General features: G+C 40.8%; 1 protein-coding gene across 2 annotated transcripts in view; it reads left to right on the top strand.

Annotated features, from left to right (window-relative positions):
- Positions 1–17,034, top strand: part of llgl2 (LLGL scribble cell polarity complex component 2) — a 36,657-nt gene extending 19,623 nt beyond the window's left edge. For both annotated transcript variants that reach the window (XM_071463474.1, XM_071463475.1), the window contains exons 8-28: positions 1,531–1,693; positions 1,812–1,944; positions 2,023–2,077; positions 2,226–2,380; positions 3,688–3,899; positions 5,075–5,142; positions 5,606–5,759; positions 6,183–6,287; positions 7,048–7,143; positions 7,348–7,544; positions 9,056–9,203; positions 9,287–9,434; positions 9,512–9,628; positions 9,737–9,903; positions 11,018–11,282; positions 12,548–12,698; positions 12,787–12,815; positions 13,011–13,058; positions 13,387–13,429; positions 14,796–14,857; positions 14,956–17,034. In XM_071463474.1, the coding sequence (XP_071319575.1) occupies positions 1,531–1,693; positions 1,812–1,944; positions 2,023–2,077; positions 2,226–2,380; positions 3,688–3,899; positions 5,075–5,142; positions 5,606–5,759; positions 6,183–6,287; positions 7,048–7,143; positions 7,348–7,544; positions 9,056–9,203; positions 9,287–9,434; positions 9,512–9,628; positions 9,737–9,903; positions 11,018–11,282; positions 12,548–12,698; positions 12,787–12,815; positions 13,011–13,058; positions 13,387–13,429; positions 14,796–14,835 (2,494 nt within the window). In that variant the 3' untranslated portion in view covers positions 14,836–14,857; positions 14,956–17,034. The remainder of the gene's footprint in view (positions 1–1,530; positions 1,694–1,811; positions 1,945–2,022; positions 2,078–2,225; positions 2,381–3,687; positions 3,900–5,074; positions 5,143–5,605; positions 5,760–6,182; positions 6,288–7,047; positions 7,144–7,347; positions 7,545–9,055; positions 9,204–9,286; positions 9,435–9,511; positions 9,629–9,736; positions 9,904–11,017; positions 11,283–12,547; positions 12,699–12,786; positions 12,816–13,010; positions 13,059–13,386; positions 13,430–14,795; positions 14,858–14,955) is intronic.
- Positions 17,035–17,698: the final 664 nt, after the last annotated feature.

The raw sequence follows: 17,698 nt of genomic DNA, 5'->3' as shown, positions 1-17,698 counted from the left end.
GGTGGCCCGGTCCCGCAGCTGAAACAACGACAGACGGTCCTGGTGCTTGCTGGACTTTCTTGGGCGCCCTGGAGCCTGTTTGGCAACAATTGAACCTCTCTCCTTGAAGTTCTTGATAATCCGATAGATGGTTGACTGAGGTGCAATCTTACTAGCTGCTATAAACTTCCCTGTTAGGCCCTTTTTGTGCAATGCAATGATGACTGCACGTGTTTCCTTGCAGGTAACCATGGTTAACAGAAGAGGAACAATGATGTCAAGCACCATCCTCCTTTTAAAGTGTCCAGTCTGTTATTCTAACTCATTCATGACAGATTGATCTCCAGCCTTGTCCTCATCAACACCCACACCTGTGTTAACGGAGGAATCATTGAAATGATGTTAGCTGGTCCTTTTGTGGCAGGGCTAAAATGCAGTGGAAATGTTTTTTTGGGGATAAAGTTAATTTTCATGGCAAAGAGGGACTTTGCAATTAATTGCAGTTGAGCTGATCACTCCTCATAACATTCTGGAGTATATGCAAATTGCCATTATAAAAACTGAAGCAGCAGACTTTGTGAAAATTAATATTTGTGTCATTCTCAAAACTTTTGGCCACGACTGTACAATACGCAGCAAATCAACAGCTTTTATAGCAGAGCATCTATTATTGGTGTGTGTGTGTGTGTGTGTGTGTGTGTGTGTGTGTGTGTGTGTGTGTGTGTGTGTGTGTGTTAGAATTAGGTTTAGGTTAAGATTAGGGTCAGGGTTAGGGTTAGGCACTCGGTTGTGATGGTTAAGGTTAGGGTAAGGGGCTAGGGAATGCATTATGTCAATGAGTGTCTTCACAAAGATAGAAGTACGTGTGTGTGTGTGTGTGTGTGTGTGTGATCCTGCTGGTTCACCAGATTACATTTGTGTGAAATAGGTTATTCATCACAATAATTGAATCTGTAAAGCAGTTGTTGACGTGTATTATGTGTGTATTAGAAAACAGAAGCTTGTGAAACTGACACTCAGATTTGCAGGATGTCGTGGAGCCACCAGATCAGACAACACAGATTTCTTTTCTGCTCACTGCTTTGATGCTCTCAGCTCCACAGCTGCAAATACACTAAACTGCTCATGAACCACATGACAGCACCACTTCCTCTACTGCCATACAGTGTGGTCATTTTATTACTGAGCTATGGTTGGATTTTTAGGCTTTTTACAGTTAAAATTTAAGTTAAATTCTGCCTTTTAATTATTGGATCAAGAGATTCAGGGATTTACAACCAGAAGCATAGAAACAACACAAGCTTTCACTGAAACGCTATAGTATTTCTTTTTGGTATTTTTTTCTTTTCCCTCAGCAGGCCCCTGTATGTCAGATGGATTTACCATAAACAACATAAATGTGTATTGATCGTTCATACTTAACACACAATGAAATACATGACTATGTCATCAACACATCAGCTCTGCCTCTCAGCCCCCACAGATCAATAACAATGCTGATGTTTTCCCTCTGTCTCCCTCTCTCCTGTGTTTATCCTCTCTCTCATCCAGTGTACCAGATGACTACATTGGCCGCAGAAACCTGGAACATGTAGAGGCCTTACAGGAGAACCCTGTCAACCCAAACCAGGTTGTCATCGGCTACGGACGAGGCCTCATGGTCATCTGGGATCTGGAGAAGCAGTGTGCCATCCAGCACATCCCTGCCACACAGGTAACAGGCCTGTGACCTGAGTGCAGTCCCAGACAGTCGTGTGTAAAACTCTGCTTCTATATAACCAACATGCTTAATCTTGATAGTTGCATTGTGTGTTTCCCTAATGTAACCATAGCAACTGGAGAGTGTGTGGTGGACAGAGGACGGGAGCTACATTCTCAGCTCGCACAGTGATGGAAGTTACTGTCGGTGGATGGTGGGAGCAGAGGACGTGAATGAGGAGGAGGAGAAGTCAGACATTCCCTATGGTGAGGGGAAAAAGCTTCCTTACTGTCGGACATGAAATGTGTGTTTTCTGGCAGCTGACAGTGCTCTTCTCGTTGCAGGTCATTTCCCCTGCAAGGCCATTTCTAAAATAGTTCAGCTGCCAACAGAAGAAGGGTGAGTTCACTTTATTCACTGGTGAGATTAATTAGTGACATTTTTTACCTCCTGAAGTGCTGTTACACATTAACCTCAGAGCAAACTGAACTGAACTTGAACCTCTGTGTGTTTGTTTGCTTATTTGTGTGTGTGTGTGTGTGTGTAGACCTCCATTCCTGATTTTCAGTGGCGGCATGCCAAGGGCCAGTTATGGCGACAGACACTGTATCACAGTGATCCACAGTAAAACACAAGTGGCTCTGGACTTCACATCCAGGATCATCGACTTCTTCGTCATCAGAGACGGACCGCAGCACACAGGCAGGCAACACACACACCCACACTAACAACTGACATACAACACATTCATCTTACAGTTATAGAACTGTAACCTGGTTACTGTTCACTATGTCAACATTGTTTAAAGAAGAAAACCAGTTTGTATAATCAGAGTGGCAGATCAGAGAAGCCCAGTTCCTCCTGGAGAGAGGACACTTCTATACCCCATTAATACTTGGCAGTAACATGTGATCTGTATCTGGATGTTATCTGGTTAAGAATCTCATGTTAAAGCAGGTGTAAATGCATATGGGATGCATTGCAACTGGAATGTGATAGCACTGAGGTCCAGATGTTGCCTGGCTTACATTGTGATCAGATCACATCCAGGTGTGACCACATTCTTGAGAGGAAAAAAAAAACACTCAAGTTGAAAGGTCACAGAACTCTGACTCTTCTGCTAAGTGAAGCTACTGAAGCAGTATTAATATATCCAGTATATATAGGATCACAGGGCAGACAGAATAGAGAGATGTGATTATTCAGGTTACAGATCAGATGTTGCTACTATGTGCAGCCTGATTTATTATCACCTTCTGCATGTAAATGCTGATTTTTACATCATCTGCATGGGACTGGGTATCAAACCTCTTTACCCTTTAAGTACAGACTGAAATATGTCCATAGTATCAGAACCTGTCTGCTACTGAAAGCTGGTGATTTACACTCTGCTTTACTGGTTCTTTGAGCAGTCAGATAATTTGTATTTGTATAATTGTATTTTGTATTGTTGCTTGTATTTAGGCAACATTTGAGTTGGCTTCTTTGTTAAATGGAAAAAAGTGTTTTTACTAAAGGGCCACTCCACCAATTTTAACCCTTATGGAGTTATAATACTAAATCTCCTTAAAAAACTGTTTGATTTTCCTCAAAGGAAGCCATGAAAATCAGTCAGGTGTCAGCTTAGCTCTACTATCAACAGACATGCACATGTGATATGCATGTAAACACAACGTGCACATGATTTCCTGGTGTAACCTGATTTCTCCCAGCAGCCTGCTTTATTGTGTGCATGTAAACCTACTGACTCAACTGCCACTATTGTCCTGTGGGGTGTGTAAACATCCTGAAGACATGTGTCATCTGTGCATCAACCAGGAAACCATGTTTGCAATGCAAAACATCATAAGTCATTTAGTGTGTGCACACCTTTGGTGCATATAATTAATATAAACTGTGTCTTTACTGGAGATGATCTACAGCCCCAGGAGAAAGTCTAAACAAGTGAGACTAACCTTTCCCAGATCAGTGTGTAACTACTGTTCTCACTGTGTCCTGTTTATCTGTAGGAGACCCCAGTGCACTGGTGGTCCTGGTGGAGGAGGAGCTGGTAGTGATTGACCTGCAGAGTGAGGGCTGGCCGGTCATTCAGACACCGTACCTGGTTCCCCTCCACAGCTCGGCCATCACCTGCTCCCACCACATCTCAGCCATCCCTCTCAAACTGTGGGAAAGGGTCATCGCTGCTGGAGACCTGCAGAACACACACTACTCCAAAAAGGTCTGAGCAGACTTCAAACAGTTCAATCAAATCTCTGAATAAAGTGTTCCAGAGAACTTTTGTTCATTTCCAGAAGTCACTCTGTGTTAACTGTTATTCATCATTTATGATTGATTTTATTATCTTGGTGTTTTACATCAGATATGTGAAACTAGCATTATTGAAAGTAAGTTATTTTAAGCCTGGTGTAAACCAGAGACTGAAATTGTCCTAGATTTTCTGGAATGACAGAAGAGTCTTGCTTTTGTTTGCACGTTGGCTTCACTGGGATGTGGTTGATGTTGCAGAGCAGTAGTCAAGGGAATCTATACTTTATTTTATAATCTGATCTAAGTTTCAAATCTCACATAAGCACGTTAACAAAAATGGCTTTCTTCCACCTAAGATAGTGCGCCTGTTTTTAACTCAAGTTGCTGAAAAGCTCATTCTTGCTTTTATTTCAAGCAGACTGGACGACTGTAATACTCTTTCTACTGGACTTCCAAAAAAGTAAATCGAGAAACTACAGCTAATTCAGAGCTCTTGCTGCTAGACTTAACGAAAACGAGGAGGAGGAGCATATTACTCCTGTACTGGCTACGCTACAGTCCCTATACTATACTGATATAAAGTTCTTGACTTGTGTACAGAGCTCTCAATGGTTTGACCTCTTCCATCACAGATTCTCTGTCGTTTTATGTCCTTCCATGAGCCGTTAGATCCTCTACAGCAGGACTTCTAAATATTCTTAAAATTCCTCCGAAAAAAAACTCGGGACGTGCCTTTTATCCATTATGCATCTAAACCATCAAGAAATATTAGAGGGACGGGCTCAGTGGACATATTATTTAGTGAGCAAGTCCCTAATCTTACTCACCTGCATAATGTAATGGAAGCTGAATAAGATAACACTTCCATCTCAGTGAATATAAAACTGATTCAATAGAAATTGATTTTCTTCTCAAACAGTCAATTGACTGGTTGTAGACTGTTAGTGTGTTGAGAAGAATCAAAAACATCTGTATGTAAAAACAAAAAAAAACAACCTGTATGTGACTGTAAAGACTCCCCTGCAGAGCTGTTAATCATTATGGTATGCAGTCTTCTGAATGTGGACGCACTGTTTCATTTCTGGTCGGACAGATGGCATTAAGTTGTATTATTGTTAAACTTTCATTTCCCCTCTCTCCATGCAGCCATGGCCAATCACAGGAGGCCAGAACCTGGCCCCAGACCCTCCACAGAGAGACCTGCTGCTCACAGGGTCAGTACAGCTGACAGATATTTTCAGCTTTGAAAATATCTGTTACATCTGTATGACAGACTGACAGGCATCGTGTTAACCATATCTTAATTTTGTTTGTTTTTGTTTTTTACTTGAATTTCTATTATGTATCTTTTTCTTTTTTTTAAAAAAAAGATATACAGAACAGCAAAACCATTGCAACAATAAAATAAATATTTCCAGCACATTAACATGTTAATATCCATATTACAAATGTAACCAAAGCATGGTTCAAAATGGACTTGGGTAATCGGTCTTTTATGTTGAAGAAAGGGAAAAAAAAAACAATAGAAATGTAAGCTGCAGTTACACAGATGCAAATCACCAGCCACACATGCTGTCCTAGTAACTACCTGTTTCATTTTTCTCAATCTTGGCAACAACGATTGTGTGTGTGTGTGTATGTGTGTGTATGTGTGTGCACGTGCTTGTTTGCGTGCAGGCACGAGGATGGAACCGTGTGTTTCTGGGATGCATCAGGAGTCTGTTTGTATCCCATGTACAAGCTGAGCACAGCTGGAGTTTTCCACACAGACGCCGACCCCAACGACAACATGAACCAAGGCACTGAAGGAGAGTGGCCGCCATTCAGAAAGGTGTGTGTTTGTGATACAGCCAATAATAAATGTAGAAAATTAACTGACAACAACAAACTTTACAGAACTGCAGGGAGAGGCTGCTGGTTTTATTGATATTTGTTGCCCACGAGTTCAACACATCAAGATTAGTTTCCTCATGTAGCCGCTGAAAACGGCTGTAAAATGTCTTCTGCATATGCAAGATTTGTCATGTCTGAGAAAATAACCTCTTATCAGGCACAAAAGGTCTAACAAAGAGCTGCAGTCCACTTGCATGATGGGAAGGTCAGGATCCATTGTGTTTGTACTGCAACATTTCTAGAGACTAAAAGTCATTATATATCAGCCTCCTTTTTTTCATCTGTCTTTGAAAGCTTCACAACGTTATGGCAGTGCAAAGATGATTCGCTGATAAATCATATTTCATCATGTGTTCTGCAGGTTGGCTGTTTTGACCCGTACAGTGATGACCCGAGGCTCGGCATTCAGAAGATCCATCTTTGTAAATACAGTGGTTACCTGACTGTGGCGGGCACTGCTGGACAGGTGAGAAGAGTGATTTTGATTTGTCAACACTGGATAACGATAATAAGTAAATAACTAACTAAAAAACTAAATTGTGTGTCAAAAGATTTAGAACACTTCCATTCTTTTCTTACTGAGAACAGTGTAATGTCTCTGTTTGTGAAATTAACAAATTAGTAATAATTTTGTGTTAAGTGTGCACTTAACTTGCACTTAGACTGAGATTTCAATAAAAACTGGAAAAATGGCAGCATATTCTTATCCAAATATATAAATCTGGACAAGAACAATACAACACTTTGTTTATTAGTTAAAATAGATTGTTTTTGTTCATAATTGTAACTTTGAAGATCTGACCACATTTTAAGACAAAAGTTTGCATAAATGCAGGTAATGTTTGTCTTGTGACTGAATAAGCCTGTTTCAGATCAAGGCCAGGTTCTCCCTGCAGTTGAGGTAAATGGTCACAGTGTGGGAGTCAGAGAAATATAGCAAAGGTTTATTTGCCTGACCTTTATTTGTTTTTGTTGTGAGAGGGGACTCAGATTTCTGTTTCCTCCACTCTCTGGGATGTGCATGTCCGTTTAGGGGCAATAGAGTATGAGACATGAGCCTGGTGCAGATTCATGAGATTTTATATATATATATATATATATATATATATATATATATATATATATAAAATATAATATAATATAGTGCTGTGATATGAATTTGACGTCCCACCGCACACCCCACGTTTACTACCAGAGTATTTACTCAGTCTCCTGTGTTTCTGCAGATCCTGGTGCTGGAGCTGAACGACGAGGCTGCAGAGCAGACTGTGGAAGCTAAAGTAGTGGACCTGCTGCAGGGCCAAGAGGGATTTCGCTGGAAGGTAACCAGTGTTGGTTACTGTGAATAAACAAATACATTACTCACCACTGAGCCATCACTCCCTGGGAGCTGCGATATCCTACAGTGCTGTTACTTTCCTGTTGCATCCCCTGTGTAATGACATGACACAACATAACTCAGCAATAACGCTTGTTACATACTGTACCATCCATGGTGATATATGTGTGGTTTTCTTGTTGTCAAGGGCCACACTCGGCTGGATGTGCGAGAGGAGCCAGTGCTGTTTCCTCCAGGCTTCCAGCCCTTTGCTCTGGTCCAGTGCCAGCCCCCTGCTGTGGTCACTGCCCTCACCCTGCACTCAGAGTGGAAGCTGGTAGCTTTTGGCACCAGCCATGGTTTTGGCCTCTATGACTACCAACAGAAGAACAACGTCCTCATCAAGTAAGAGACAGAGAGAGAGAGATCAAAGCTCTCCCTCCATTTATACTAACTGGGTTAGAGTGTGTTGCTTCAACTCAACTCCACCGACCAGCCCCATAAGAGCCTTTGTGTTTGACCAGAGGATGTCTCTTTGTTTGTCCCTTGTGAGCCTGTACAGCGTCCCCGGCCTGTGGGGAACATGTTTGACTTTGATGAAGTTTCTTTATCTTTGAAGATAAAGAAACTGCCAACAGTCTCAGTTAAATAAAAAAAAAAACAAAAAAAAAAAACATTTTTTCAACCATCATCACCATAAGAAACAGTAGTAGGTCAGACGATGTATATACAGTTGAGGTTTAAACACGATTGCTTGATGAGGTACATCTGTGAATGAACCCTGAAACTTCATCCTCATAGGGGGAGGTGTGGCACAAGACGACAAGAAGCAAAGCTAAACGTACAAGAACAAACTCCTACATCGACAACTGTTATCAAAGTGCGACACAACAAACAATAGTTAATACAACTTACACTAAAAACATGTTTTTCATTCACTCTGCAGAATCAGTTTCATGCATGCAACACAACCTCCTCCTGCTGGTGTTTCCAGTGGTTCTGCCTCACTCTGCTCTGGATGTCGACAGTTCAGGGTTTATTTAGAGGGTAAAAAGTTTGATGGCAAAGTTCAAAATGGTTGCACTGTCCAAAACAAGAAGTCAAACTATAACAGCACTCAGCAGAGCACAAACCTCCACTATGCCCAAACAGTTGTAGAGATGTTTGTCCACCTCAAGATCCAACTGCATGTGTGGTGCACTTCCTTGTACAGCCTCTGTGCACTTATTAAATGGTGTAAGTATTAAGTACTACACCTAAGGTCTCCCACTGTACTGAAGCTTAACTGATATCCTTCACTATAAGTTGCTTTGGATGAAAGCGTCTGCCAAATGAGGAAATTAAAGAAAATGTTGAGGGAAAAAAAAAAAAAAAAAAAAAAAAAAGTCCAACAAGTGATTTAAAAATTGCCTGGATTCATACCAAAATTTAACAGTCTCCTCCTTGGTCCACGCCCCATCCCTCCACCAAGTCTGGGGCAAATCAGTTTAGGACTTGTGTAATCTCTAATTGTGTAATCCTGCTGAGTCTGGTGAAAACATGACCTCCTTGGCAGTGGTAGCCATTCAGGATCATCTCCTGTGACCTTTCTGAACTCTACAAATCAGAACAAATCATCCGGAGTAAAACTGACCAGAACCAACTGAACAGTGTTTTTTTTTTTTTTCATGCTGGGGGAGCAGAGAACTGTGTTTTCCTTCAGCACCACATAACTGCAGTTCTCAGGTGCACAGCTCAAGAAGCACAGAAACATACATGTCACATGGTTTTCAGATTTTTGGTTCATGACCCCTTTTACACAAAAACCTACCCACTCACAACACTGTTTAACTGAGCTCCACAGTCCAAAAACCACTTCTAACTGTGCATCTGTAACAGTTTAATTAGTATTTCCCATCTTCCTCTCTGCCCTGTAGGTGCACCCTGAACCCCAGTGACCAGCTTGCCATGGAGGGTCCTCTGTCCAGGGTGAAGAGCATAAAGAAATCCCTCCGACAGTCATTCAGGAGAATCAGACGCAGCAGAGTCTCGCTAAGGAAACATCACATCAATAATGCTGCAAAGGTACGTCCACATCTAACCCCAACCCTCTCTCAGCATCATGTAGGGTAGAGAGAAACCTTCATCGCTCTGTTCCCTTTGAGCAGCTTCAGGATGCGAATGCTCGCCTGGAGGCCGAGCTGGCAGAGATGGAGCTGGCTCCCGTCCAGAGGAAGATTGAGGCCCGCTCTTCAGACGACTCCTTTACCGGTCTCGTGCGGACGCTTTACTTTGCTGACACCTTCCTCTCAGACAGTAAGTTCAACTGAAATAAGCCAATTAAATAAACTTACTTCATTATGCTTCACACATGTCTCCTCATTTTCTCACAGGTTCACATAACACACCGTCCCTATGGGCAGGAACGAACGGTGGCTGTGTGTTTGCATACATGCTCCGCCTTCCTCCTGTAGAGCACAGAGCAGATGAGCCTGTCACAGCGCAGCCGGGTAAGAAACACTTTAGGAAGTTTGTGTTTTTCAGGGTGGACTGTTTTCTCATCTCTGTCCTGTTGCTGTAATGTCCTCTCCTCTCTGTCACCGCCTGCTTGAATCCAGCTAAGGAGATCCAGCTGATGCACCGGGCTCCTGTCGTTGGCATAGTGGTGTTGGATGGTCACGGCGCTCCTCTCCCCGAGCCCCTTGAAGTGGCCCACGACCTGGCTCGCTCACCTGACATGCAGGGATCACACCATCTCCTGGTCATATCTGAGGAGCAGTTTAAGGTGAGAAACCTTTTCACACAGTTTCTTTTCAAATAGTTTCTCAGCTCTGAGCCCACTGGTTCCCACTGATGTAAATGTTTTAACAATTGAAATCTAAAATTTAATTTTCTAAAAAAAAAAGACAGTAATTTTCATAAAGCAGCTGGTCGCTGTAGTTTTAACCAAACATTACTCAAACAAAAGGAAATTGTTCTTTTTGTTAGGGACTATTTTCAGTTGCGGATTAATCCACATTTGCTATTCTGTGATTATTTCTGGCAGCAGGACAGTGAATGTGGGTCTGAGTCACAATAAACTACAGCATGGGTTCATGGTAACGAAGGAACATGTCACTGAGTTTAACTGTGACTCATTAATGTGTTTTTAATAGTTTTTTGAAACAATGGAGTTCTAAGTAAACAGGAATAAGACATATCAGGCTTTGAATACATGTACAATACTTGTTAGTGGGAAACATTCATTGTTGAATTTGGTCTTTTTCATTTGACAATTATAAAAATGTAAAATATCATCAGACTTTTCCTTCAGAGCTTTTAAGGTTTTTAATTGAGTGATTTTCTATGTTCCATGGTCTGAGTCATTAAATAAAGATGAAATTAGGCATTAGGTGTTTAGATCTTTTTAAATGTTAGCACAGGATATCAGCTGTGTGCTGCTTTAAATGGTCTGTGAGAACAGAATGGGTTTTATTTCCAGTCCCACAGGATGTGGCGCTGTGATGTTGTCTTCACAGCCCCAAGAAACTCCAATGTGACTCATATACCTGTGGGAGTCTTGAATTTTGATGATATAATTTTAAGACTAAGGATGTACAAGCTAATCCTCACCGCAGTGGCCCAGGTTTGAGTTCGGCCCGAGGCCCTTTGCTCTCTCTCTCTCCCCAACTTTCCTGTCTCTCTCTCTCACTATGACTATAATAAAGGCAAAAAACATGATGGAATGACTTAAAAAAACGATATACAAACTTAATTTTATAATCAAAATGTAAATTTCTGTGATTCGAGATGGGATTTTTGAAAAGTTACACTTCCTTTATTTAAAAAACGATTTCTGTCACATTGTACACACACACACACACACTGTTCTTCAGCTGACTGTGTTGTTGTGTGTTCAGGTTTTCACGCTGCCTAAGGTCAGTGCCAAGATGAAGCTGAAGCTGACGGCCATGGACGGCTCCAGAGTTCGGAGGGTCGGCGTTGCCTGGTTCGGCAGCAGTCGGTCGGAGGACTACGGCGAAAGTGGCCTTGTGTTTCTGACCAATCAGGGCGATGTCCACGTGGTGTCGCTGCCCGCAGTCAAAATGCAGGTCCAGTACCCTTGCATCCGCCGGGAGGACGTCAGCGGCATCGCTTCCTGTGTCTTCACCAAGCACGGCCAGGGTAAAGACACGCCCACTCACACATCTGTACGCCAAACTAAACTTAATTCTAATTTACACCTTAAAACCAAGTCTTAATCCACAAACAGCTCTTTTGAGAAGTGAAGACCAAACATTATGTTGACTTTCCAGAAACTTTTCCTCCCAGATATTTATGTACAAGTGAACACACACAGGTCTCCAGTTTACAGTTATAAACTGGCAGTAACACCCCATGAAATGGGTTGTGTGTTTTCTCATTTTACACTTGTACACACCACCAGGCTGAGTCTAACAGTCGGCAAGTACAATATGATGTTAAAGATATTAAACTTGTGTATGTCATTATGAGTTAATTTGCAATTATAATACTGACAAGAAAGAAATAAAAGCATACATGCAATATTATAAATATATTGACGTTGAAGTTACTACTTTGTTCTGCTGAATAATATAAATGACGTTTGTTTATGCAGCATCTTTCATTAACACAGTGCAAAAAAACAATAAAAACTCAGGTTTAAAACCACAGGGCTGTGGTGAAATTAGGGGAAGTACGCTTGCATGCATCTTCAGCTACATCATATGCACAGATGAGCCAAAACATTATGACGATGCACAGAGGAAGCCAATAACAATGAATATCTTGTAACAGTGGTCTGGAGATATTAGAGGGTGAACAGTCGGTTTTCCTGGTCAACATGTTGAATACAGCAGAAATTAGCAGTTGTCTGATCTACAGCAGTTCCACCTCAAAACTTAGAGGAACTGTCGCCAGTGTCTTGGTGTCAGATCCCACAGGCACCTTCAGAGGGTTTCTAAGAGTCCAAAACCAAGAGTATGTTAACAGTGGGTGGTCATAATGTTTTGGCTCATCAGTGTATATTTGGTATAATTGGTAACAATCAGTAGAAAATTTCATGTTGTTTTTTTACACAGAATTAGACCTGATTAAATAAACCTAATTAAAATTTAGGCTTACAGAATTAGAGCCTTTTAATGAAATGACACACTGCAACAGCAGAGTGGAAACATTCATGAACTGAGTGTTAGTCGTCAGCAGCTGGAGGACTCGCACACACCACACACTGTGCTGTGAAAGCACTGTGAGGCCACAGTGTCTTAAATGACCCTCGACCTGGTACAGTCTACTTGCTGTAATCCTGTCTGAACAATAAGAATACAGAGTGTTTTTGAATGAGTTGTTGTTCTAAAAAAGACGTTTGTCATCATGATTTTACTAAACGGTCATTGGATTTTGATTGCACCTCCTGTATCTTCTTCCAGGCTTCTACCTGATCTCTCCATCTGAGTTTGAACGTTTCTCCTTGTCCACCCGCTACCTGGTGGAGCCTCGCTGTCTGGTCGAGGTTCCTCTTCATTCAACCACCTCCACCCAACGCAGGCCACTGCATGATGGAGCTTCATCTGCTCATGGGTACACACACTCTGAGTTTGTTCATTTTACTGTGGAAAGTCTTCATTTCTGACAGCACTCATTAGTTTTGTCGTCTCTGTCCTTGTAGAAATGCCAGACAAGACAGTGAGGACGCAGGTAACGTGTCTTTCAGAGGCTCAGCATCATACTCAAACATGCATGTGCCATCGGCTGAGGGGACACTACATGTCCAGATGCAGTGTTCTGTTTGATGTGCTTGTGCTAATGTGCTGTCTGTCTGTTTTTACACACACACCTTATTTGTGGCTGACTGTATCAACGTGACCTTTGCCTGCTGCCTGTGTGCTCCAGAAAGCGCAGCTAGACGTGTTATGGAGCATGCTTTGCTGAATGATGAGAGTGAGTACTGGAGAGACAGAGGAGAGAATGTATTCAAACTATGACGTAGAAGAATCATGCGTACATTTGATGCCTTCAGTGTGGTTGTATTTGTACCATGTGCTGCCTCTCCTAACTGGTATGTCAGCTTTCTGCTCCCATTGTCATCAGACAAACCCACATCAACAAGTTGGCAGCTGCAGAAGTATTTTCCAAACATCATCCCATTGCATGATTTGTACAACCTCCTGTGAACCCAGCCAGCTGTGTCCTGATGTGACTCAACAGTGGCTACAGGTTTCATATGAAGTGTAGAGTGTTTGACCACTGTGATGCTGTTTCCTTACAGAAGTACTTCAGGAGATCCAGAAGTCACTGGAAGGTGATCAGATGTGAGTATCAGCCGCTCACTGTTCACTCTGAGGCTCTGTCCTTGATCATAGATGATACAAACACTGCTTTCAGCTCATTTACTTAAACATAAAGATGCGCTCCACTTATATTTTCTTAACTTAATTTTACACTTTTAACACTGATGTAGAAGATACCCAAGACTGAAACTGTGTGGAAAATGTTTCATACTAGTGATGAATATTAACCAAAAACGTTAACTCAAGCTTCACTTACCAGCTTTTGCCAGGGTTTTAAGATGTATCGTGCCCCAGCTGTGACCACCAACCGGATATGTACTTGTGTGTTGGTTAGTCATAGTCAATTTTAATTTTCCATTAATTGTGGTGGAAAGTACTGAAAAGAGTCTCACTTTGGATTTTAATCTGAACAATATTTATAAGCCAGAAAATTTTATTTACAAGAATGTTATGTAAGGGGCTCATAAACAATTACCAAAAAAATCAACTTTGGTCAAACTTAAAATCTGAAGGTAAACATGGACACAGTCCATCTTAAAGCTGTAGCCAGTCATGGTGATGGAAGCTGTGTGTAATATGAACGGTGTTGCTCATAGGCAAGGCAAGTTTATTTATGTTGCACACAAGGCAATTCAAAGTGCTTTCCAGAGGGATGGAAATACATTAACAACAGGACATTAAGAAGACATTGAAATAGCATTGAAAAAATAATTAGAATAAATAAAAACATTTTAATAAGTCACGTGATGATTACATAAAATCAGGTAAGAAACTTGCTGCAGTGATAAAAGACATGAAAAACATGGCACAAGATTGAAAAGATGTGGTGTGTGTAATCTATTCTTGAGCTGCAGCAAACAGATGTTTAAAGCTCTGATTTAAATGAGCTGACAGTTTGAGGAGATCTCAGGTGTTCAGGAAGCTTGTTCCACAGGTGAGGAGCAGAGAAACTAGAAGCTGCTTCACTTTGCTTGGTTCAGTTCTCCAGAGCTTTTAGCCTCTTTTAGCTCATGGATTTGAACTCTGCTCTCATTAACTTGTATCCAACAGCAGCAGCAGCAGCAGGCTGGTGTTTTTTTAATAGGAAATCATCTATGAAGTCATCAGCTTAACGAGGTGATATTATGTCAGTGTTGGCTTTACAGCTTGTTCTGCTGTCCCCAAGTGACCAAAAAAAAAAAAATCACCTAATGTGTTTTTAAATGTATATGAAAAGCAACCTAGTGGTGATAATTAGGACTTTTTGACATGAACAAAATTGTAATTACGATCACTGCAGCATAAAGGTCAGAGAAATGATCTGATCTAAAGGTAAACGTGGAGACAGTCCAGCTGTTTTGAAACTGTAACAGTCATGTTGATGGCAGCTGTTGTCTGTCTGCCTCAGGTCTTTCCAGGAGAATAATGTGAAGAATGCTGTAGCTTGAGGAACGCTGCTCGACAGTGGAGGTAAGAGGTTGCACATGTGTCTAACAGCTGTGTCACTGACAACTTTGGATTCAACACAGTGATGTGCTGTACTGTCTTTCTGTTGTGTCTCCTCACAGAGAACTGACTTATCGATGTGTATGAAGCGTTCTGCATTCCTGTAGCCATAACCACTACTGTCCCCTGGCCCCTCTCCTCAGTGACTGACCTCCCCACTGACTCTAAGCTCACATCGGCCCCTCGTAGACAGACGCCAAAGGGCTCTTAGCAGGAGTGCACTCGGAGCACCACGAAGACTGGCAGTGGAGACGGAGGGTGAAGGAAGAGACACCACCTGTGCCTAAAGACCACACACTGTACACAAATCATCACAGCATGGTCACAGCCATTTAACCCAAAGCTACATGAAGTACATTCCTGACATGTGACCACTGCCATGAATCATCAACGCCAGCATCAAACCAGCATCTCACGTCGGCCATAGATGCCACCTGTGGAAGCTGTTTGACTCACATAGTGACCAGGCCTACATCGCTCTGCGAGGCTTTATCACATCCAGTCTTCTCATGTGGAAACGGTTTGTCCGCTCTGCTGTGCATCTCACTGGCCTTCATCCCCCCACGAGGATGTACAGCTGGAAGGACTGGGTGGGGTGACTTAAAAAATGAAGACGAAAATATTTTGTAACTGCATTTTATGTGATTTGTGCCTATTTTTCTTTATTTGAACTTCAGATTTATCCTGTGGAGGCCCATTTCTGCCAGGAAAAGGAAGAAAAAAAATCTGATGAAAAGTTTGGCATGATTGATTTTTTTTTTTTCTTTTTTTTAAACTCATGGTGACCCAAAATTATGAGAGATTAGATTTAAAAAAAAAAAAAAGACTTAATTGAACATCTAAGATATTAAAACAAAATATAAAAACACAAAAACAAACATTTTTCAAGTCAAACTAGTGAGATACTGAGTCATGATTGAGACGCTAAATTAAATTTGACTTTGACTTTTTTAAGTCAAATTCATGCCTAAAGAATTCTTTTTTTTTATGCCAAATCCATGAGCTTCTAATGATTTTAAGTCAGTATTTATTTTTCCTTTTTTTTTACTTGTTTATCTCAAATTTAACATAGAGTCGCAATTTTTCCATAAGTCATTACCTTTACTTATATTTTAAGTTAAAAGTTATATTTCTACTCCAGACACAAATGTTTTACTTGGTTTCTCATAATTTGGTGTTACATTATCAGTCTTCTCTAAGTTTGATCCAGCATCATTAATTGTTCTTTTACATCAACAGCTTATTACTTAGTACCACCATAATTTTGACTATTTAAATCTCATACTTCACCAAATTTAACTCATTTTTATTACAATTTTGACTCAAATGACTTTTGCCTAGTATCTCATAATTGTAAATATAATTAAGTTTAGTCATCTTTATTTGGATCGAAATTTGTGTGATCAAAAGTGAGCATTTTTATTTTTGACATTCCTTACATTTCATCTTTTTTTCTTTTTTTTTTTGGCATAAATTAGCTTCTATACTCTTTAGATAAACTGTCGAGGGAAGACATTTGTAATGATACCCCAGAAGAGAAAAAAAATTGATGTTTTATGTATGTTGAATCACACTGTTATTTGCTTTTTTTCCCCCAGTCATAATTTACTAAATTAGCAATAGCATTATTGTATTGCACCACTGTATACTGCTCACACAGGCCTCTCCCCTCCCATCCATTTTTATTAGATGATAAAAACTGGCCATAGGTACTTCTCCACTACTGCGGCGCTCACAATGCTGTACTTTTTTTTTCTTTTTTTTTTTCTTTTTTTTGGGGGAGGGGGGGTTCGTTTTTAATTATTTTTATGTAAACCATTTTTTTTTTTTTATGCCAGCAATGAATAATGTAATTTAGGAATGTAATTGTAAGCTATTGTAGTGAAATGTTTTTAATATATACAGTATATATGTGTCCACTGTACCTGTGGGCCAGTTGTAACTGGGGTTGGCTGCTATTTAGATCATACAAGGAAATATTTTGGTACTGTGTCTCAGAATGCTGGGTATTTTAGCAACAGCCTAGAATATATTTTTGTAGTGACTCGATTAAGAATCCAATTTTGTTTTGTTTTGTTTTTTATTTGTAACTTCACACTACAGTTCCTTGTGGATAATTATTACATGTTTTTTCCCAAGAATTTGTGTGTCTGTTTGTACTTCTTAATACACTCACGTCTTTACTCTGTAACTGATATTTTTCCACGTCATTCATCTACAAAGAAAAGTGAATGAATGAGTACAAAATTTTGACTTCCAGCCCCATCATTTGGCTTGACTGCTCTCTTTCAGTTTTTTTTTTCTTCTAAAAGCTGAACTATAATCTCTGTGTCTTTGTGAACCCCGGCAGCCAGGCCACCTCCGAAGTGGATAAAGGAGGGATCAGTTGTCATACATGCACAGCCAAGAGTTTTGATCATCCTTTATGGAATGAGGTGCTTTGTCCACTAATTGCCCTGAGCCAAGGTCGTGGCTTCACTGCAACCTGAGCTCTCTAAGGAACCTGGCCGAGGCTGGGCCGGCTAACAGAAGCAGCTCTCTCTCAGGATGACCCTGCAAGATGAGTCATCATCATTTGCAACATGAAGAAGTTAAATGAGCTATAAAATGGTGGCTGGGTTCCCAGGCCTATATAGCTTTTCTGGAGATTTCATTTTTATCTCAGGTTACAGCTTAATAACTTAAGAGTCCAGAAAGTTGTGTTGCAGTTATGTAGAAAATTGCCACCAGATACATTCAGTCTGTATTTGTTCATGTATTGATAGCTGATAAGGGCCTAACCTTGAGGTAACTGTAGGAAAAAGA

The sequence above is a fragment of the Trachinotus anak genome, unplaced genomic scaffold (genome assembly GCF_046630095.1).
Source record: "Trachinotus anak isolate AG129_WGS33_773 ecotype Australia unplaced genomic scaffold, CSIRO_AGI_Tana_v1 ptg000025l, whole genome shotgun sequence".
NCBI lineage: Eukaryota > Metazoa > Chordata > Actinopteri > Carangiformes > Carangidae > Trachinotus > Trachinotus anak.
Note: the sequence above shows the minus strand (reverse complement) of the source record. Positions and strands in the feature narration are given on the sequence as shown.